Source organism: Argiope bruennichi, chromosome 5 (genome assembly GCF_947563725.1).
Source record: "Argiope bruennichi chromosome 5, qqArgBrue1.1, whole genome shotgun sequence".
NCBI lineage: Eukaryota > Metazoa > Arthropoda > Arachnida > Araneae > Araneidae > Argiope > Argiope bruennichi.
This window is the reverse complement of record NC_079155.1, coordinates 80,309,768-80,334,189: the sequence shown is the minus strand read 5'-3', so window position 1 is coordinate 80,334,189 and position 24,422 is coordinate 80,309,768. Positions and strand designations below refer to the sequence as shown.

General features: G+C 30.5%; 1 protein-coding gene across 1 annotated transcript in view; it reads left to right on the top strand.

Annotated features, from left to right (window-relative positions):
• The window catches only part of LOC129968730 (metabotropic glutamate receptor 1-like), a 459,728-nt gene that overhangs the window by 313,048 nt on the left and 122,258 nt on the right, over nucleotides 1-24,422 (top strand). Inside the window, exon 4 of the mRNA XM_056082915.1 lies at nucleotides 15,115-16,079. Coding sequence (XP_055938890.1) covers nucleotides 15,380-16,079 — 700 coding nt within the window. The 5' untranslated portion in view covers nucleotides 15,115-15,379. The remainder of the gene's footprint in view (nucleotides 1-15,114; nucleotides 16,080-24,422) is intronic.

The following is a 24,422-nucleotide window of genomic DNA, read 5'->3' as shown; positions in this document are numbered from 1 at the left end:
TTTCACAAAATTCATTATGATTTCGAAACGTAAATTGGCAACGAGCAATCCCTATATCACGTGATCGTAATCTATTTCTATATGATCAAAAACAATAAAAATTTTGCGCGTAAAATTTAATCAGACATAACATTTGTTGTGTAAAAATAGTAAAATATTCTAATGCATTAAAGAACTTAAAGAGTTATGGTCATCGTTGAATTTTTATACTTTAATTAACAATGAGTTGCTTAGCAACAGGCAATATATTACTTGCGTTTTCGAAGCAAAAAATGTTGGTAATGGAATTCGAGGAAATAACTCTTTTTTCAGTTATAGTTAAAAATTGTAAAAGAAGAAAGAAATTTTCTAGTTGAGCAAAGACTCGCACGAAAGGAAAATTACGTCATGACTTACGTCAGCATTACGTCATGAGAAAATGTCCTGCGGTATTCTGTACTTTTTTTTTTTTTGGAAACTCTTGTCTTTTTTCTAGGAAATAACAATTAAGAGAAATTATATAAAATTTTATTAATTTTTATTTATTTTTTTTTTAAAAATTTTATTAATTTTTTAATTATATTTTTATTAATTTTTCTATGGATAATGTATAATAATTTGATATTCTGTAGTTGTTTCTTCTTGGTTTTTATATGCTTTCATTAATAAATTAAGTTTATTTCAAATTGCAAGAATTACGAGGTTAATTTTTTATCAATTACTAAAGACTAAATGATCAATATCTAAAAATTTTCTGATAATAGAGAGATATCTAAGTAAATGTTAGAAAACAAAAATATAAAAATTTAAGATGTTAAAAATCGAAGCTGAATTTAGCTTAGCTTTTTGCCTGTTTTGAATTACTTGTTTGATGTATTTCATAAAAATTAATCGACATAATGTTAATAATATTTGATAAATGCAAATATTAATAAGCATAATTTAGTCATGTCAATCAACATTGATGAAATGCTTTTTATCAGTAGTAAGCTACTAACTTAGAAAGCTAGAAAGTTACTTTAATGGAACCATATTATTTTTATTATATTATTTGAATTTATGCTTGGGAAATAATGATACTTCTTTCTAAATAGTTGGCTGGCTATATTTCAAAATGGCGATTCAATTGGCTACAAAAATCGACTATGTTCCTGTGGTTCGGAAATTTCGCATCGTACGCTTTATACTTCTTTTTTATTTATTTTGATTAGATCTTCTTATGAAGGATTCTTAAGCACTTATATTTTCCGTGATTTCTTGTTTCCAACGATTTCGATTTAAAATTGAAACTGCTCGACTGAACTTATTTTTTTTTTCGTATTATCCAACTACAAAAATATTTTGTCCAACGTCGCAAAAATATAAACAATCCATACGTGCGTATATATATATATATATATATATATATATACACTTTTTATGCTTAAAATAACGTAAACACGTTCCTCTTTCTTTTTCTTTAACCATTTCACTACTAACAGGGCTATATATTCCATTTACATTCTAAATTTATTACTAAAATAAAGATAATATTGAAATTCATTGTAATATGACATAATGTAATAATGACATATACTCATTATATATATTGTAATAATCAGAAATGCGCATTATTTATACCAGCCACGTTTGGTTATCAGTTGGTTTACTAATGTTAAGTGTTGTCGAAAATTTCATTAAATATTTTGATCAACCATATCTTAAATCCTTATTTAAATAATTATTTTACCATCAATTTTTAAAATTTCTTTTGATTCATTAGCTACGTTTTGGTACAGAATAAACTCGGGAAAAAGAAAAAGTTTTTTAATTAATTAAAATAATTTAATTAATTAAATCAATAATAATTTTTAATGTTATTTTTAGTTTATATCTACTGCTTTCTATTAGAAATTTGTTCTTCGTGTTCTTTCAAATACTTTAGGAAAAAATAATCATAGTGTGAATATATCAGCCGGATTTAAACGGTATTTTAATGAATCTTTGGTAAATAAAAGCTTATGGATTCCTCAACAAAATATTTTTTAATTTAAATTTTCATAGATATGAACTCACATTACAGTGGAAGCCTAACGCCGTTCTAATATCTTATGGTATACACTTCACTAATTTTCTATTAATATCTTTATACATCCATTTATATTAAAAAAAAGAGCACTTGAGTTTAAAGTTGCATACGTCAAAACGTCTTCTTGATTCAGAAGATAAATCGTAATTGCAAGTATAACAAAATTACAAAAATTTTTAGTTGGGAAAATAAATCAAAACTTTATGTGTATATCATCAACAACAGAGTAAAAATACAGAGTGAATTATTAAAAACAACAATGAAAAAAAACTTGTTTCATTTCAACAACAAAAAAATGTTATAAAATACATTTAATATATTTTTAAATTGATTTCAAACAAGAAAAAAAAATATGTAGCAGATAAAAAATTATATTATTGAAAAAATTTGAAATTTTAAGCCAATTTAAAAATAATTTATGTGTTATAATATTTTCGGACGTTATTGCAGAAAACGTAGGAATTTTGCTTAATTGACTAAAGTTTGAGAACATACATATGAGTTATTAAAAATATGTTGAAAAAGATAATTTAAACCCTTTCTAGGGCCGTGGGAAGTATGCTTCCCGCCAAATTTATCAATCTTTGTATGAAATTATGTAGGTTGGTTGGTAAGTTCTGAAACATTTTTTTAGGAAGGCAGAAACTTAGATGCTTCATTTCTTTATCTCAGACAAAATGATGTGTCTTGATTTGTTACTTAATTATTAATAAATCAAATTCATTAATGAATCAAATTAAATTTATCTAATAAGCTAAATGAATCCCTTTTCTTATTCTAATTTCAAGCCTAAAAATATTTTAACATAATATGACTAGAAAAAAATGGCCCTTTAAAGGGTTAAGACACTCTCTAGCTAGCAATCTACAGGTTAAACTTTTTATAATTTAAGTATATGCTAGTTTTCAATTTTAGGACTGTAGATCCTCTTGCGCAGATCATAAAATTTTATTTTGCAACTTTTTTTTTACACCTGAAGTAAGAATCTTTACTGAGACTACGACAGCATAAATTTAGAGAGCACACATTTTGCATGCCAGCGATGTGCGATAAAAGTAAAGGTCGAAATATCGAAAAATTTTCACTTCTTGACTTTTGATGCACCTCTCCCCCCCCCTTTTTTTTTAACACCTGATCCTTGCAAGAGCAAAAATGGTACAACATGCAGAGAACTCGCTTTTGTCTCTTGGGAGCAGAAAATGAAGTTGTTGAGGACCTGAAAACCAGAGGCGTTATCGACCGGAATTCAGGCTGGCGAAGGAAAACAAAAGAGACCTGCACTTACGCATTCGCAAGCATGCCACGAAAGCAAAGTATCGGAAAAAAAGTTACACTATCACTACTAAAAGCTGAAATGCTTGTCTTGCTTTGTGTTGGTCGATACTTTAGTTGTGCTTTTTTATTGAGGCCATGTTACTCATGTAAATTATTCAATGATCTGTCTTTTAAATCGGATGATAATGTTTTTTGACCTTTTTTGAAGATAATCATCGTGAATATAAAAGCAGGAAACAGCGAAGGTAAATTTTTAGTAGTTAATGGTAAATATTTTATATTTCCGATTTTCGTCAGTTTATCGGTGTATTTCGCGACAAAAGAGGAAGGGGATTTCGGACAAAACGAATAAAGTAGGAAATCAATGAATATTGTGATGGAATTTTTTCTTTTATTTTTTTTAAAGATTTATAAAGGTTGAGGGTATTTTTTTGTTAGAAATGAGTTAGATTAAAAATATAATTCTTACTTTATTATATTTAAGAACCATACGCTGGCGTCCCGGCATAGGGGTAGCGCATCTTCCCCGTGATCTGGACTTCTTGGGTTCGAGCCCAGGTTTGGGCATGGTTGTTCTCCTACTTCTGTGTTCTGTCTGTGAGGTGTGTGAATGTGCCCTCCTGTAAAAAGGGGTTGTGCAAGCGAATGAGTGATGCGTGAGTAGTCAAGTCGTACTCTTGGCCCAAGTTGGCTCTACGATAAAAACGAAAGCCCCCCCCCCTTAGGCTTAAATCGGCTGTCTTTGAACAGCGGGCTTGTCCGTGGCAAGTGCCATAATAAACAACAAGAACAATACAAAAAGAATTGTCGAATACTTCATTATTGAAGATTTGCAGATCTCCTTTTGCTCCAAAAACGTATTTTTTGAATCATGTGATGGGCTAAATAATGCTCAAATTTGTTCTAAAATCAGTGATTGTCAATATTAAAAAATATTAGAAAATATTTAGAATACTGTTTAATGCCACAAAACAATGTACATGTGTGACTATTGGGGTTTGTATATTTCTGAAAATGACAACACACACACACACTAAATTACGTATGTGTTCTTTATACCTCTATTGCAAATTTTTCCAATTTCTAAATGAAAACTGACAGCAGGAATTATTTTTAGCTGTTCATGTATGAATAATTGTTCAAATACACAAATACTTAGATCTATGAAATTAAACATAGTGATGTCTTATACGAACTGCAGACTTATATGGAATTCTAGTTCCAATATATCAAAGGGTTAACTATCTGTTGTTATTTATGTTTGCAAGTTTGTAAGCGCAATAGCTTGGTCTATACAATCTGCATCACCTATATATAAAAGAAAATTCAGCGAAATCTGTAATGCTGGCGGAATTAAAAATTAATCCCTTGTTCTGCATCATTATTGGATCCACGAATCCCATTACTGTTTTAAAGACGGACAACTCAGACAGATTTTTTTAATGTCTGAATTGGCTGTTTAATCGGAATGTGAATAAACATAAGAATGAATAAAAATAATTATGGAATCATTAACTTCCTGTTTCATTTGTATTATTTTATGCTGGATATATCTGAGGTCAATGAGTTGAGGTCTACATTTTTATAACTTTAGAGGTTATTGATAATATTTTCTTTCCAGTTTTACTGAAAACGACGATTTTTTTTCAAGGTTCAAGTTTTGGCGTAAAATTAATACAGAAGTATTCAAAACGTATTTGAGGCACCTTTTTTTCAATCAATTGGAGCCAAAATTTTACTTAGAACTGTAATTTTAGTTACAAAATCACATACCAAATTTCATTTATTTAGGTTCTTTTCTTATTAAGTTATCGTATGTTTGAAAATATGCACGGACAGTCTTTAGAAAGGTTTGGTTATAAATTGTATAAGAATCTACATTCTAAAATCTAAGCATGTTTAACAAATTATTTCTATCCAGCTCTTTACGTTTTGCGACATCGAGTTTATTTGTATTTGGACCGCTGGATAGACAGACTTCCCCCGATTGGATTTTGTTTAAAAATTTTCATAATTCATTTTCGTAAAAATCTGCAAATTTTGTGTTACATCAATATGCCAAATTTCGTACTTTTCTCCCAAAGCGTTTCACGATTTATTATGTTCTCATAATAAGTTTTCGTGTTCTTTTTCAGTCTTAAGGACGGATTAAACTTGAAGATTTGTCAAAATTTCGAAGTCGTATATTTTATAGATTACAATATTCTTTATTTGTCTATTTCGAGAAAGAATTAAAGGAACAATATTGATAAATTTGTTCCTGGATCTTAAAAGCGTAGTCCAGTAGAGTGAATATCGATAGAATATATTATCTGAAATTATGACATTGAACAGGTATTTGTAGAAAATACTGCAAATGAATGGAGGCTAATTTGCTTCATAATCGGCAGATATTTACCAGCACTTCCAGTTTGACAGGATCAGGCAAAAAATTGCATCAAACCCTTTACGTTCGAAACCTTCGCTTATGCCAATGGCATATAAAGTCTACTGTCACTAAAGTTATTATCACCATTTTATAAAATTTTTGAATCACTCACTTTAAAGCATATATGGGAAAAATTGATGCTACTGAGGAATTGAAGTTTTCTAATCAGAGAAAACTCAGAACTCAAAACCAAACATGAGGTATAAATGGGATACAATAAATATTTGGTGCCAATTCTTTTACAATAGGAACAAAAACAAACGCAGAATTCAAAGATAATTCAATTTTTTAATGTCCCATGTTATAAATTCTTTTTTTTACTCAAAAGATTATAAGGAGTTAGAATATGATGTAAGCTTTCAAAAATAAGTTACGATGAAATGGTTAGTATCCATCGCTCTTATTTTTAAGTGATTGAAAAATAAAAGTTGTAGTCCATCATTAGCAAGAAATCCAGTATCCACACTTGCAGTGATAAAATAATAATAATAATATATCCCTAGGATGATTATGGGAAAAACATATTAATTCTGCAGGAAATATAAAACTCTAATCACGTTATTGTATTTTATCTGGAGCAGTAAAAATTCTGCTTTAGCATTATTCATAACAGCCATTATGAAAAAACAATGAAGAATATGAATTTAATTGAGAGAAACAAATATAAATAATCTAGTAAACTTACTCATGTTATACTCATTGCTCACATCATAGCAAATAGGAATATTTATCTAAACATATTTGTATCATATACGCGAATATAAATAATTCCCAAGTCATGCACTTGCATTGTTTTAATGTCTACCCTGAATAAAACGTGGGTTCGTTCATTTTTATAACGTTAAATGTCTACAAAATTCAAGCATTCTGTGTTTGAATCTGCTCAATGATTTTTCATAGACAGATAATTGACAGAAATAATAAACTCTGAGAATAAACGTATCATTTTACTATGGTATCCTAAAGAACTGAAAAGGAGATGATGAACAATCTTTTATACTGGGATTTATTAGTCCACACTTTTTCTATCCGATCTGAAGATTTAAAATTGTCACTTAATTTATGGTACCAAGCTCTTCTATATGCTAAACCCCATTTCCAAGCTTGAAAGAAATAAAAATAGGACTGTTCGGTCATTTTCATATTTTAGTATGAAACAGGTTTTGCATGAATTATCGTGAGACATTTCATCCTTTTGTTACCAAACTGGGGATCATATCAGAATAATGCTTCGCGAATCGCGAAAGGGCTGAATCTGCTGTGCATCCATCAGGAAACACCGAAAGGCCTCCCTATAAAAATGATGGGGTAACTGCAAGGCCCGATAAAATGTACGCTTTGGAAACTTTTACAACTGACATAAATCAGATAAGGCCGTATCACTGCCGGACAGCGTCTACAATGAGGAGTTGGAAAACTGCTTTCTTGGGCGGACTTTTAAATAAGCCGGTGCAGAACATATTGCTGAGTTGTTTTATGTGTTCCTTTAAGTAAGAAGTTCATAGAATATAAGGCAAGTGATTACTTATGAAATAAAATATTGTTTTGTATAGCATACAATAAATTGATGGAGCTGGTAGCGCGCAGATTATTCATTGGATGCAAATGGTGTCGAGTGATGATGCTTTCTGTTTCACTGAATGTGCGTGCTAGATTTCCTTTCCACATATCAGAGACTTTGCAGCCGATCACCGTTATTGTAACTTTTATTGTTTATGCATACCTCTGAATATTTCTTCTGAATATCTCTCATGAACTTAGAAACATTGTAATTATATCTCTTCTGGGCAGTGCTGGATTGGAAATTCAGAAACGAACAATGTTGTATGAATATTTTTAAAGTATTTTTTCCCTTCAAAATCAGATTTCTTACTTTCATTGCAATTTTTACTTTAAACATATCAAATTAGTCATTTTTAATTAGTTCAGGAGTCTAAAAATACAGGGTAATCGGTAAAGTCGTTTTAAGCTCTTTAAATCTAAAATGGCAATTGTTATTATTATTTAAAAATTATTAATTATTTTAAATTAATATTATAATATAATAATAATAATTATTATATTATAAAATATTATACATATATATATACCGCTGAATATGTGCTTATGTTTATTGCATGCACAGTTTTAACACATGAATGATGATAAATAAATGCAAATAAATTGAACCTTAGGCTTTAAAAAATGTTATATTTTTTGTAAATAACTATATTAATATTTTATATTCTTATCAAAATAGATTTAAAAATTCTTTAACCTTTTAAACGTTATCTAGTACTATGACTGAACAATTGAATTACAAAATACGAGAAGCCATATACAAGATTATGAACAGCTTATTAATGAAATGAAGTAAACACTCTTAAAATTACTGGAAACATTCCTTCGGTAAAATGCGATATGAGCTAATCCAGTCGTCGAACGAAAAGGCATTAACGCGATTTTCTTTTACCTTAAGGTAAGAATTAGTAAAGAGATAGATCTAGTCTTCGAAAACGTTGAAGAGATTACGGCTGCGTTTTCTTGCTTTCTTATTTGACACCCGCAGGTACCTTACTTCCTAACTTGGGAGAATTGTTTAATCTCTTTAGTATTTGGAATAGCACTTCTGGTATTAAATTGTTTCAAGGAGAGGAATTGTCAAGAATTCTTTAAAACTGTGTCTTGTTATATTGAGAGAGAAAGATTTTGTTTGAGAGAAGGGAGTTTGTTTTGTTAATTATATTTTTGTGAATTCCGAGACATTTGTATATAAACAAACAAACAAAAAAAACAACCTTTTCTCATTTTGAATTATTGTATAAATCTATATGCGAATACAATTTATTGAACGATAGTTTAAAATAGAACAATTTATTCAGTTAAATAGATTAAAACTTTTCAGTAGATTTTGCTATCATTACATGAATTCTTAAGAAATTCCACTGTTAAATATCTATCACAATATTGTTATGAATGTAATTGCCATATTGAAGATAATCTACTGAACTACAAATAATCTACGAAAAAGCATTGCTCATTTAAATAATGCATTATTTTTCACTTTTTAGTGAGTGATTTTGTTTTTGTAAAATATTCGATGAATTTATTATTTATTAATAATATTGGTAGGAATTTAGAATTCGAGATATATTTCCTGAAAACCCCAATGAGTTTGTAGAATACATAAATCGCAAATTACTATTTTCTTCTGCTAAAAGATAAGATTTTGTTATTTTCGCTGGGGTTTTTATATTTTATCTTTTACAATTCATTTTCCCCCAAAGTTCATTCATTCAGGTACCAGTTACATATACTTGAACTCTAATTCTACTCATGAAGATTTTCCCATTTATCGATTGACTCTTATGCAGTTTTATGTAATGTAGCTCTCATGTAATTTTAACAGCTCTTATTTCATTTCACTTTAGTAACTCTCTTGTAGCTCTTATGTAATGATTCTTATGTAATTTAGCAGCATCGGCACTCTCTAAATACAATGTATCTTCTTTTTAATAGTTTTGACTCTGGAAATATTTACTTTATAGTTAGTTTCGTAAATATTTATTTAACTTTATGGCTTTGATAACTTGTAGTTTCTTATGTAATTTACTAATTTTTCTTTCGTATATTAAAATTTAATAACTTAAAATGTTATATGGCAGAATTTTGAGTTTGATAATAAAAGTAAAATTATTCTCTATGAGTCTCTGTTGTATGAAAACTAAATTCTTTCAACTCCATATTTTATTTTAGTTTTATTTCTAGAGTTTTCCACATAATTATTTCTATAGTCCTCACTTTCCCCGCTTTTTTATTAAAATCACGTGTATGTATACGCTTTTTTATTAAAATCACGTGTATGTATACGTTTTATTAAAATCACGTGTATGTATACGCTTTTTTATTAAAATCACGTGTATGTATACGCTTTTTTATTAAAATAACGTGTATGTATACGCTTTTTTATTATGTCACGTGTTTAGTATGTATATTTCATATCATACTAAAAAAATAAATATGCATTTTAGATTTTTTTCCCCGATTGCTAATTATAAAATGTAACAGAAGAATCCAATTTTATTAATAATCTTACGTATAAAATTTAATCTCTTTAAGACTTTGCATTTTAAGATCATGTATAAGATCATCCGAAAATACTGTAGATAATCAGCTCGTTGAGGAATTCGGTTGGGAATTTCATCAAATTATCTACAACTTTAACAGAAATAATTTTTTTTACATTTGCGTACATTGTTCGAAATTTGATTTCGAAATTTTCTTCTATTTTTTATCATTATAAAACTAAGCATGTGTATTTCAATGCAAGAAGGTTTGATCATCGGTCACCGCGAAGGATAACCTGGAATCAAGCTTTTTGCATTTCAGGGTGTACTTCAATCACGAGAATGATGCTGAGCATGATATTCTACTTAAACGATCATGCAAATTTTTAAGGAAAAAAAAAGTTTTTACATTTTAGTTCATTAATAACTAATTACCTTTCAATTTTTTGTTTCCTATTTTTTATTATTATAATACTAAGTATAAATATTTTCATGACAAATAGAGCTGATCAATGATCGCTGTAAATGATTACCTACAAGTATATATTTCTCATTTGTAAATGTGTTTCAGCTAAGAAAAAGGCGCTCAACACATTACCTTATAAAAGCGATTATCCATATTTTTAACAAAAATAATAATAATGTTTGAGTACATTAATAAAAGATTGCTGCCCAAAATCTTTTTTCCCTGTTTTTTTTTATTATTATTGTACTATTACGCTTGAGTATTTTTATGGCCAGAAGATTTGATCAAAGATCACCGCGAAGGATTACCTGCACTCAGCTCTCACGCATTTCTAAGTGTGCTTCAACTGCGAGACAGACGCTCAACATAATATCCTATTAGAGCGATCATCGTCTGTAATTCTACCAGCTCTTGAGCGTCTAATCGGTTATCAGCGAGAGTGGGGCGCAGCATGCTTGGTTAGATTAAGGCTGCACTGTGACGGCCGCCCTATCGTTAATTAAAATGGAGGGGCGAATGCAAGGCTGTCTTGAGAACTATTTGGCAAGATATAGCTCCAGCGCATCCTGATAATAATTCCAGATATTCACTGACTTAATCAGAGAACCCGGATGTACTTGGAAAGTGCTCTTGAAAGGACAGGGGGATTAGATGCTAGATAGTGTTTAGAGTGATTGTAATTGAATTATGCTTATTACATAAAAAGGAAATAGAATTTTATTACCATTTCTCGATTTTTAAATCTGAGCGTATTTTTAATAAAAGATTATATTTTGGAGAGACTAATTTTTATACTACAGCTTATGAAAGTTTCAACAAAAATCAGATGCCACAAGTTTAAATTGCTAAGTTCTTAAGTTATGCAAGTAACACATAAGACATTTTGATATGAATCTTTACTTTCTCTTATACAAAGGATAGAGGAAATATAGTAATCGTCAAAAAATTCGAACTGGGGATTTTGACGAATCTCTACGTTTTAGACCGTCCTGAATTCGAAAGGACTCTACAGTGTTTGTTTATATGCTTGTTCACAATGTAATTTGTCAATTTTTTCCTTTTTTTTTCTTCAAATTGTAATCTCATTTCTCGGTAATTTCAACCCATTCTCACCATTTGTCTTTAGGTATTATTTTTCCTTTCATTTAGTTATTACTTCGCCAAAACATTAAATATTGCCGTGTAGGATTTGACACCGATTGCTTAGTGTTATAGTCACCGTAGGCACATGATGGCGTTATGTTATGTCTATCTCTCTTTGACAAAGATAACTCAAAAACGCTTTGAGCTAGACGAATAAAATTTAGTATCCAGTCTTTACACCAAATTTATGGATTAATAACAAAATTGAAGCAAAATACGTTTAGAGGTGGTCTGTCACGTGTCTGTCTAACAATTCGAATATAATTTAAGACAATAACTATAAAGCGAAAAGAGCTTAATAGATAAAAATCAGTACATAAATTTAACATCTATAATATAGATACTTGTCAAAGTTTAAGCCAAATCTGACCAGAGGTTGACCATGTGTTGGTCTGTAATTTCAAAAAATGCAAGTGCTATAACTCAAAAACGCAAACTCTTAAATATATCTTAATTAAATTGGTTTGGCATTTTGTGACTACAAGTATAGTTTTACCGGCGCCCTGGCATAGGGGTAGCGCATCTTCCCAGTGATATGAGCGTCCCGGGTTCAAATCCCGGTTCGGGCATGGTTGTTCTTCTTCTGTGTTCTATCTGTGAGGTGTGTGAATGTGCCCTCCCCCCCACGTAAAAAGGGGTTGTGCAATCGAGTGTGTGAATTTCATCTTCATATGAGCTAGAAGTCAGACCTCTGCTCTCGGGTGCTCAGGGGTCTTTACCCTTAGAAGCTACTGCACCCCTTTCCGTGGTAACGCGGACACGGCATCATCAAATATAAGTTTTGTGTTAAATTTTTATTTCAGAACATTGAGAAAAAAGCATCTAAACGACAAATTCTATTTTTGGATACTATTAACCACTAATTAGTGAATAATTGCCAAGAATCAAATGATATATTCAGTAAAAATACTAAATTCACGTAGAAAGTATTTCATAATTATTGTACGCCAGTATCACGCAAGGCATTCTCTGAGGTAACAACTTTATGCGAGAAAGTTTTGGTGAGACCACTGCCGCTAGTTTATAATAGAGTCAGTTGATATGGTATATTCCTTAGTATAAGATATCCCGTGTCGTGTGATATTTAACTACATGTTGGCTTGCTCTAATTGTAATGTAAAGTTCTGTTTCCACTTAATGATATAGTATATTCCACATGGGATGTTTACTAAATTTCAAAATGAAATATATTGAATTAATCGCCGTCGATTGATAAGTGATTGACTTTCTTTGAAATATGTATATTTATAATGGAGCCAATTGTTGTGACGAGACATTCATGATAAGATTCATGTGTGTGTCATGCACCACTTGACTATATTTCGCTGTGAATTTCAAAATGAGATATACTGAATTAAACGACATAGATTTTTTAAATGGTTGATATCCTTTGAATTATGTATATGTATAATAAAATCAATTAAGGCAATGGAAGTTTGATGTATTAGTATGTGTGTTACAGTTTGACTACATGTTAGTTTGAACTACCTATGATGTGTTCGTTATTCCTTCAAGATATGTGATAAATTCAAAGATAAAATATATTGAATTAAATGCCGAAATCTTTGAATGGATATTATTTATATTATATAACTTATAACGAATTAAACCAATGTGATGCACGTTTCAGTATGAGTACCATGCGCAATTTCACTACATGCTGGTTAGTGCCATTTGTGATGTAAAGTTCTTTTACTACCTGTAAACGGAGCAATAAATTCAAAAAGGAAAAATACGGAATTAGACGCCATGGATCTTTTCAAGGAAGATATCCTTTCAAATATGTATTAAAAACGAGGGGCGAAAATTAAGTCAAATATATAATAATTTTAACAAAAAAATATTACAGAGAAAAAAATAACATAAATAAAGAAAAAAAAAATCCGTAAAAATTGCTGCTGAATGTTCTTGAAATATTATTTATGAAAAGCTCGTTTCGAATTACTGACAAAAGTTGATTTCTTTGACGGTGGTAGCTATCAATCTCCATTTTAGCGAAATATACAAAGAGAAAAATAGATAGAAACATTTCCGTTTTTTTCTGTATAACTGACATCGAAAGGAACTAAATATTTTTTAAACTTACTTATACATTTTCATTTCTTTCGTGATGTATATTTGTTAATGTTCATAAGTTTTCCCTTTATTGCTCTAAATGGTGTATTATAATCCATCTATATTGAAGTGGTTTATGTTTTCTTACTGTAGCATTATATAAAAATTATTTGATTAAGATTCAGATTATTTTTGATTTTAAATGATATTTTAATTACAATAGTTTAAAGTTTTTCTAGATAAATGTATATAAAAAAACTATTTATTTATTGCTTTATTTTGGAAAACTTAGAAATATTCTCTAACTTTACGCATTTTGACTTAATCTGAAAAATATTCTTTACCGTTGCTTATTTTTACTTCCTCTATATAATTTCATTATATTCTTCAATATTATTGTTTCTCAAAATTTTTAATTTTTAATTATTTGATTTTATTATGCTTTTTGAAAGTTCATGAAAGCTTTATGAAAGTTCATTGTTTCATTTTCAAGAAGATATGATTGAAATTTGTTGCAATAATAATAAAAGAACACCCTATAGTATTTTTTAAAAAAATAATACTTTAAGAAATTAAAACAATAAAATAACATCATTTTTTTAAAAAAAAATAAGTAACTTTTAAAGAATCTTTTAGTATTAACTAACTCTTTTTTAAATCACACTTGAGAACAGCTTAAACGAAGAAATATAAATTTACAAACATATCCAAGTTACGTAATTTCAATAAACATATCACAATGTACACAATTGGATATGGATAGGATATGCATGTTGTAATTGTCTTTATATTTCTTTACAAATTTATTAAGGTATCCCCAAAGTTTCTTTTTTATTTCTAATATGAAATGAATACACAATATTTACTGTTTAAGATATTATTTATTTAATTATATAAGAACCCATTAGAACCCCCACTGCTCCATTACCTTTTTCCATTTCTCAGGAAGCCTCATTATGACTTCTTTCCAAAATCGTCGTGTTTTGGACAAGAAATAATCCTCGAGACGTTCTTTTATTTCGCTTATAGATTTAAAGCGCTTATCGCAAAAAGAATTTTTCAGGGACAGAAAGAAATAATAATCAAATGGAGCGATAACTGGAGAGTATGCAGATTGCGGTAAAACACCCCAATCAAACTGCAAGAGCTTCTCTCTTATGACTAATGCAATATGTGGTCTCGCGTTGTCATGTTGAAAAATAACCCCTCGTCGGTTCATTAATTCTGTTTTTTTTTTTTTTTTTTTGCTATGGCAGTTTTCAGTTGATCCAGTTGATGATAGTATTTCTTTGAACTTATTGATTCACCTTGAGGAAGGAGCTCGTAGAAAATTGTGCCTTTCCATTCCCACCAAATGGACAAAAGAACTTTTTTTTGGTAGTAGAGCTCTGGTGCGACTGAAACCGATGGCATAGACGACTTATAGACAAGCCTGCATGTTTGCACAAGTAGAGCCAGATCCGGCCATTCATAGCGCGATGAGAATAAACTTTTGGGACACCCTAATATATAAAATAATATCTTGAAGAATAAAAACTATTTTTTATGAAATGCTTTATTATAATCATGCAATGCATGCCTTAATGTCTTTTATAAATAGAAATTACACTTTTTAATTTAATAAAATAATGAATTATATTTTTCTGTTTTTCAGATACATTAATTCACTAAAGAAAGAAAATGTCTATAAATCCTGGACAAGAAACCGGCATTTTCCCTTTAAACCCTACTTTGGTCATCATAATTCTTTTCAAATTATTTTCATTCGCTTTCCTGCTGTTTCAATACTTTTTCTTGGACAAGTTGTTGGGAATCGACGAAGACGATTGTAGCGAGTATGACGGATCATCGAAAACACTTCAAGATGGGTTACACAAATGTAGCTACTCTTAAAATGGGGAATTTATCTTAAGAAGACAATGCCCCAAAGGGAAGGTCCGCTTTGGACGCGCCTCCTGCTAACAGTGGTGGCGATAGCTGCCACTGTGCAGGTATGCTATGGACAAAGGCGGACAAAGCGGACAGCTATTATTCCAGGAGACATCATGATTGGAGCATTGTTTTCAGTTCATCACCAACCAGGACAAAAACAGGCCCAGTCGAGAACTTGTGGTGATATTCGTGAACAATACGGCCTACAGAGGGTGGAGGCTTCATTTCAGACCATTGATGAAATTAATAGAAATGAAACTTTACTGCCAAATGTCACTCTGGGCATAGAAATAAGAGATTCCTGTTGGTACTCGCCGATCGCTTTGGACCAAAGCATAGAATTTATTCGAGATGCCATTAAACTGGATGATATTCAGGATGGTAATTTAACTTCTACGCAGGCAGATGTCTTGCCGGATTGTGCAGTTAAGCCGGTGAAGACAAAGAAGAACCTAGTCGGTGTCGTTGGACCGGGATCGAGTACCGTAACCATCCAAGTCCAGAATCTTCTCCAATTATTCAACATTCCCCAGATTGGATATTCCGCTACGAGTCGAGATTTGAGTGATAAGAGTTTCTATAAGTATTTTCTGCGGGTCGTTCCTTCTGACTTTTATCAGGCGCAAGTGATGGTAGATTTAGTCCGAGCCTACAACTGGACATATGTGTCAACTGTTCATACGGACGGTAAGTGACAAATACCTTCGTTAATTTTATGAAATTTCCTGTGATGTTATATACTATTGATATATTTCAATGTTTTGTTCAACTATAAAATTTAGAAAACGTACTTGAGTGAATATTCAACTTGTAAAAGAACGATCCAGATGAAGTTTCAGACTAGAATTAAAATGCCGACATATATTAATAAGTTTATATTTTCTTTGTTTGAAATCGTATTTCAATAACAGTTTCTATGTTTAAAATGCGAACATTTCTTTTCTTGATGTCTGTGACCATGGGATAGTAGAGGGGTGGTGGGGTGGTTTTTAATGCAATCCCACATATCCGCTTGTATCCATTTTGGTGCACCCCACCCTCTATGCAGCCACAATGTAAGTGTAAAAGGTACACATTTATAAACAAGACTAATGATATGCTGCTAATGATATGCTAATGATATGCTACGTCTTTTTGATAAAAAGAAATATCAAATTTTTTGAAATAGTCTGTACATTTTAATATGCGCACCACTGGTTCAATATTATTGAAACTTTGACAAGGCTGGCTAAATTTGACAAAACGCTGTTTGTTGATATATTTTGTCTCGGCATTCATTAATTGTAGATTTTGAAAAAAATTATACGATTGGACAGACCGGGATTGGTTGTAACACGCACTTTAAGCCGACACTTTAAACAGTTTTAATTACAAGTTTTACAAAATATTATTATCATGATAGCAGTTTTCAATCAACTGAATTAGAACCGTTCGAAATGATGTCTTGTACTTAAAAATGGGCAACCCCGACCTAGAATTATCATGTTGGAAAATAAGTTCTATGCTTATTTTGCAAAAATTTTAGTTCAAAATGTAAGCGACTGGAATTAATAAATCATCTGCTTGCATTAACTGTAATTCTAATGCAGAAATTCTTTTAAATTTATTAGTTTAATAATTGTATCCTTATTTTAGTATAAATTACTTGATAACATTTATTATCACTATGCCAGTTGATAACAATTACCAAGTATCCTATGCGTTTGAATTAATAAAATAATGATAAAGCTGTTTTTTTAACTATATTAACTTGTTCCATATTCGGACCAAGTTGTAACAACCGACAAGTTTTGAAATAATATTTTTTAAATCAAACAACAAATTTTATCAATGTTTTTGATGTATATTATAAACGAATAGTTAAACTATTAAAAAGTAATTATAATTGAAGTATCACTAAAACATTAAAAATATAAGCATTTTTTTTTCAAAACTTGTTACAACTGATCCTTATCTCCACTATTTAGCAAAAATGTATTAAGAAATCATATTGACATGGTGTAATGATATTAACAAATTATTTGACTTCTATTCACGATTTGGTAAATGATTTCTATTATACGTACCGTATGTAATTCGAAATTTATTCTGTGTCAGCATTGTGTATTTGAATTTGATACATCACACAACAACTTTGCAATTTCGTGCAAAGATGCAATATTGAAAAGAAAATGACATCATTGATCCACTGCCATTCAGTATTCGTTTAATTCTTTTTAAATAGTTAAGAGCTGGATTCCTGGCATAGGGGTAGCGCGTCTTCCCCGTGACCTGGGCGTCCTGGGTTCGAGTCCCGGTTCGGGCATGGTTGTTCTTCCTGTTCTATCTGTGAGAGGTGTGAATGTGCCTCCCTGTGAAAAGGGTTTGTGCAAGCGAATGTGATGCGTGAATAGCTAAGACGTACTCTTGGCCCTAGTTGGTGCTACTAAAACAAGAGACGCTCCCTTGGCTTAAAATCACTGACTTCGTCAGCGAGCTTGTCCATGGCAAGTGGAATTATAAACAACAACAAATAATTAAGATCTTCTATATTAATTATTTTATAAACATTAGGTAAATATTTACTTGTTTTTTTTCAATGATTTTTTGAATGTGTAAAGATACTTCTCGGTCACCCAACACATGATATTAAATTGATGGAGCATTTATAACCGACATTCAGAAAATGGCATTGTTCCCTTTAACGATCATTGTCCATTAACTGATTGCTAGACACTTGTGCCAATATAGTGGTGTTTGCTTTTTTCTCAATTGCTTCTTTAAGGCAACTTTTTTAATTTAAAAAGCACAACATAAACAGGTTGAAAGAATGCTCTCATTTACGTTTAAGAATAAAATCCTAGTAATGGTAATAATAGAGAGCAAATAGCAGATTGCGAATGTAAAAATAAAGTGAATATAGCCCGATTAAAAAGAAAGCTGCTCTGTACTTAGGTAATGCGCTGCCATAAGACTTTTCCAGCTTCTATTTTTGTGTCTTAAATTCTTACCGATAGTTACCTTTATGGTTTATAATTACTAATTCCCAGGCACAAACAGACATCTTTTGTGACTTGAAAGCGAATTGAACAATTGTTTATTCAATTAAAATTATTTAATTTTAATAAGATTAAATTGGAGAATATTTGATATATGTTAAATTCAGTTGTACTTCAGAGAATTTAAACGGGGAATTAAATTAATTTGACGCAACAAATTTGGTTTCCCCGTGTTCCCTAATAAATCTTGAGTGTATGTTTATGATTTAAGATATATTTAATTTTGTTTGTAATTAATTTATTGTCTTTATGTAAAAGAATGATTCTTCATAGGACCATAACTATATAAAGAAATTATTTTGGAGTATTTTCTTGGCCGAAATATTAAAGCAAAATGACCAAAAGTGTAAAAATTAAAAACAAGAGCAGATTACTCGATGTAGTAAAATAAGAATACACGTCAAAATTTTTATATGTGAATATTTTACTGCAGGTTTAGTAGATTAGCAGAAATTGATTAAACATTTAACTTACTTACTTTCTATAAATACTTTTATCCTATATAAAGAAACCTGATCAATCCATTGTGGATATACATATAAATAAAATTTGTATACAAATAGGCATGTAATATAAATAATTGCATTCAAAGTTCTCTACATAGCTGTTTTTTCAGTTAACAAACAATGAAGTCTTTAATATTCATATATAAATCACGTCTTAAACAAATGCATAGTATCTACGTCTTTTATAGATTAACTCGTAGTTCAGAAAATCTTAAACATTGAAGCGTTGAAACACTTTTCTTTCTCTATATCGCCTTATGATCACAAAGCCTTATCTAAACATTTTTTATTTTTATCAGAGTTTTTCTGGTGGAAGATTCTTTTCCTTTCATTGGTCAGATATCTTTCATTTTCTTTTTGCGCCATCGATAGCGGGCATTTCTTTTTTTAAAAAAGAGGAAAATATATACCTTAATATAGACTTGAAGGATGTTTCCTCTAAAATTTAATTTATAAAGTCCTCAATTTTCTTGACCAGCGGAGAAGCAACATGGATTCGGGGATGAGGTTGATTATCAGATAAGTAAGCAGGTTCTCAAAAGTGTAAAAATTGCTGGGGTTGAGTTACCACTATCTTAATGGCAGAATGTACCAACTTCTATCTATGATCCTTCTATTCTGATGATGACGATGAACCAGATCTCTAGCCAGGACTGGATATCTAATTACTTATTATTCATGAAATCGGGGATGAAGATAATTTTCAGATAAACAAGCTGGTTCTGGAAGGTGTAAAAATTCTTGGGGTCGAGCTACTTTGATCTTAATGGCGGGATGTACTTTCTTCTTTCTATGATCTATTTATTTTGACGATGATGATGAGCCAGATATCTAGCCAGGACGAGGATACCTAATTACTTATTTCTTAGTCCTCATATTTTCTTATAATCGATGTATTGGTAGAAAAAGAAATTGCCTGAAAATTTTCCAAGCTTATAACTTTAAAATGCTTCCTCATCAAAATGTCCATCTAGTTTCGGTACATGTTGCATTCAGTGTAAGAAAATAACAGTCTGCATAATTTTAATGTTGAAATAAAATCTGTGTTCGAGGGATTTGAAAATAATTATTTTTAATACGGTAAATTGAAATTATGTATATTTTATTGTTTATAATTTTAAGAGAGCTTTTAGAAAGAAGGAGTTTTCAAGCTAAGGCTAACCGTAGTGTCTTATCGCAGAATTGCCAGCAGCAATTCTGTACAGTAGATCACAGTACAATCACAGACAGCACAGTAGTATCTAATAATTGCTCTGTGAGGGATGCGTGCATATGTCACAAACAAATGGTGTCCAGAAATGAACGCAAAATTTAAATTTGCTACCATTGATGCAGTAAAGTGTAAGATGACGCAGTAAGGCAATCCTTTTAAAGAAAACATTTGAAAGCTGATAGTTTAGGTTTAGAAAAAATGGAGCGTTACAACGTATTAACGCAAGATTTGAATTAAATAAAAAAAAACACAGTTTTCTCTTTAAATTATTATATTTTTATTGAATCGTAGCATGCACAGAATAGGGTTATGTATGGAAAAACAGATAGCCAAATAGCCTTCAAGGCTTTCATTACATATATGCACTCTTTTGTCGAAATTTTCTATGATCATTTTGCCTAAATATGGCTGAATTTTGCTGATGTAGTGTTGAATTTCTTCCTGCCATGTACGCGTGCTTATGGACTTGTTGGCATTGACTTTTAATCTCGAATAATCCCATAAATAGAAATCCACTGGTGTTAAATCACACAATCTAGGCGGCCAATTCTTAAATTTTCGAACTGTTGCAATTAGACTTTTTTTTAAAAAAAAAAATATTGTTCAAGATTGAAAACACGTTGTTCTATCGTGTGACGCTTCACTTATGCTAAGCCTAAACTATCAACTGTCAAATGGTTTTTTAACAGGGTTGGCAACACTCTTCTGCACGAATGGTGGAAAATTCAAATCTTCCGTTAATTTCGGGTCATCCTTTATTTATAGATAAAAGGAAAAGTTTGTTAAAAACAAGACTTTCAGCATGCATACTTTTATACAGAAAAATATAAACTCTGTTTTTTTCGTCTAAAATTTCCATTATTGTTTAATCATTTCTCTATATTCATACTACTCAAAAATATTACTTTTCGTGCACCATGATTCCATTTCAAGGTTTAAAATGAAATCGCAAAGAATTCTTCCTTTAAGAACTCAGAAAAGCCTTAAAGTCTTTAGCGGATGCGAAAATGTCCTTTCATATTGATAAATGGTAGAAAAAAAAAGCGGAAAACTGGTTTTGCTGAAAAGAATATCATTTGAAATGCCTTTGAATGGTTTCTTAAAGGATGTTTACTTTAATAACATTGTGAAAACGATGAAAAGTACTGAATGAAATATTTGGAGCGATTTCATTTCAGCATTATTGACAAAAGGCTTTTTCTTTACGCAGATTTGGTCTTGCTTTTCACAATGCACTTACGCAGAAAAAATAGTTTTCAAAGTTCAATATGCGACCGCATAAACCAGACTCTCACTGGATATAGCCATACGTTTGTGTTTTTGAAGTATGACGAAATATCTAATTAATTTTAAATGGATAAAAATGATAAATAATAGATAATATGGATTCAGATTATGTATCATTAAATGATTTATAAAACTATTTTATATATCAATAACCATATTTTTCTTCTGAAATGACATTGTGAAATTATCTAATTCGAGATTTATAATAATTTGTTAATTAATGTTGAAATTCAGTGCCTTTCTTAATGTTTCAAGGAATTCAATCTTTCCTTCCTACTGTAACTTCTTAAATCAGTTACACACATTTAATCTATGAAACTATTATTAGTGTTTTCTATAATTTATTTGAACAAATAAATTAAAATAAATGCTAATTTAATTTTCACTAGGTTCAGCTATGTTTAAATCTTTGATATCAATATTTCACAAAATGCACATAATTCTAATATTTTCAGAATCGTATATTTAGAGTGCGTTTTTTCCCTGTTGCTACAAATGCCACTCTTGAACGGAAATTTTACTATCAGACGGAAGAAATTATAACGATAGGGGATGTTACCTATGTGCCTTTCGTTGAGAATAAAAGCTTTAGGTGTGAAGGCTTTCGGTGCATATCCATAAATATATTTTAGCACTAGCGCAAGAGGTGGTACTTTTGCCTTTGTAAGAGGCGAAAAATATTTCATATGCAACAAGGATTTCATTGCATTTCCATTTTCGATCTACTATGCAAAGGAAGATTACCTTTTACTTTTATTCACGAGTCTGGAATATTTGAAAATCTTGGTTGAGAAATTTGCATCATTGGATAGTCTCGAAACAGAGACGCGACACAAGGATTCTAACAATCTATCAGCTTTATATATCAGATTTTGGGCTGCTTAACAATTATGCATGTTCAGCTTTCCAGCTTATTTAAATAATTAGGGAGGAAGATTCAGCAACAACCATTGGTTCGACTTCGAAAAGTTATTATTTCATATGAAAATTCAATATATCATCAGTTGCCCCTGTCGCCCCATTTCCGAGAGCTATTTTAAAAATATTGCTTCACTCTACAATTTAGAGGAGGAAAAATTTTAGAATCTTACAACACAAGCAAATATACCGATTTTGACAGTTTTTATTCCATATGAAACTTCATGACCCCCCTGGATCAGGAGTGGGCATTAAATCGATTGCTATCGGCCCGTGGACCATCAAAGCATTTTGAGGTGACCGCCTTTACTAAGATGAGCATACTAAAAAAAAGGTATTTATGGAACATCAACGGCTATTATTATTTTGTCAGTATCTTACTATTATTATTATTTTGTCAGTATCTTACTATTGTTATTATTTTTGTAGTTATATACGTAAATTCATATTCGTACGTAAATGTATTACGTACTTAAATTATTATTAAGTTATAATAAATATTGAAGACCTAGTGTGCGGTTCACCTAGGCTACTAGTTGAACCGCAACACCTTGAAAAAATTAAAAGTTGCCCCTACGCTGAGAAATTCTGCTCACTCCTGTACTAGATAAATTATCAATGGTTGATCGTTTCTTACAGAATCTCATCATTTTTTACAGAAATCTCAAGAAAAAAATATTACTTTACTATATATTTTTATGACAATAAAACCACGGCAGTTCCCAAGTCCCAATTATTGTACCCATTTTGGCGATTTTTATCTCATATGAAAGTGCGCGGATATTAGATACGACATCAATTGCTATTTGCCTTCCACAACTCTTCATTTTTGAGAGAAGTACCAAAAAGACTACTTCTCTGTATATTCTGCATTGGGAAAAAAAAACCTTCACAGAATTCTCCAGCGATAACCATTGTACCGATTTCGTCAAACTATAATTTATATTGAAACTCATAATCACTATATACGACATTATTAGTTACCTGATTCGCATCTGTGCTTTAGTTTGAAGAGATAACGAAAAATAACGCTTCTACCTAATCCGGAGCCCAGAGCGATTTCACGATCTATTGCCAACTAGTCAGAATGCTGAAAAATATAATTTAAAATAAACTTAACTTTTTTGTGATGGCATGCAATTATATGGTCAAAAATTTATTGGCCAATGAAGGCGGTTAATATAATTTTTTGTTCGTCCTTTTTTTTCTATTAATGATTTATTATACTTTTTACTTTTTTGCAGGTTCATCAAACAGTTTTTAAACTTTAACTAATATCTAACAGTTTAACTTTAACAATTCATCTAACAGTTTTTTAACTTTATTTTTTAATTCTTACAATGAAGGTTAAAAAACAAGATAAAGAAAGGACTTTTCATCTGATTAATACTTTCCTCTTTGAAATTAAAACTAAATGTGATATAAGATGAGTGCTTCTCAACGATGATCTTACAACGTTGGCTCATAAAATATACGAAAAAAAAAGAGAAACTTCCAATAACTTTTGAAAAATTTAAGCAAATGGTTTAAGCAACTTTATTCTCTAATCTCAGCGATTACTGTCTGTTATTGTGTATCCCTGAACACAAAATACCCAGGTTTGTCGACAATACTGATTACTAAAATTACAGGGTCGTTACAAAGTCTTTGTCTAATTACAAAAAAGCTACTGCAAAAATATATTATCATTAGTGTATGGTTTCAATATATTGTAAAATAAACTTATAAATTCTTTAAAAAAAGTATTTGGGTGTCCCATAAGTTTCTTCCCCATTTCTAATAGGAAATGAATACACAAGATTTACTGTTTAAGATATTATTTATTTTGTTATATAAGAATTCTTTTGCTCTATTGCACTTATCGCACGCTTCAGGAAGCCTCATTATGTCTTTTTTCCAAATTCTTTGTGTTTTTGGTCAAGAAATAATCCTCGAGGTGCGCTTTTATTTCGCTGGTGGATTTAAAGCGCTTATCGCGAATATAATTTTTTACGGACAGAAAAAAGTAATAATCAGATGGAGCGAGATCTGGAGAGTATGCAAGATGTGATAAAACATCCCTATCAAA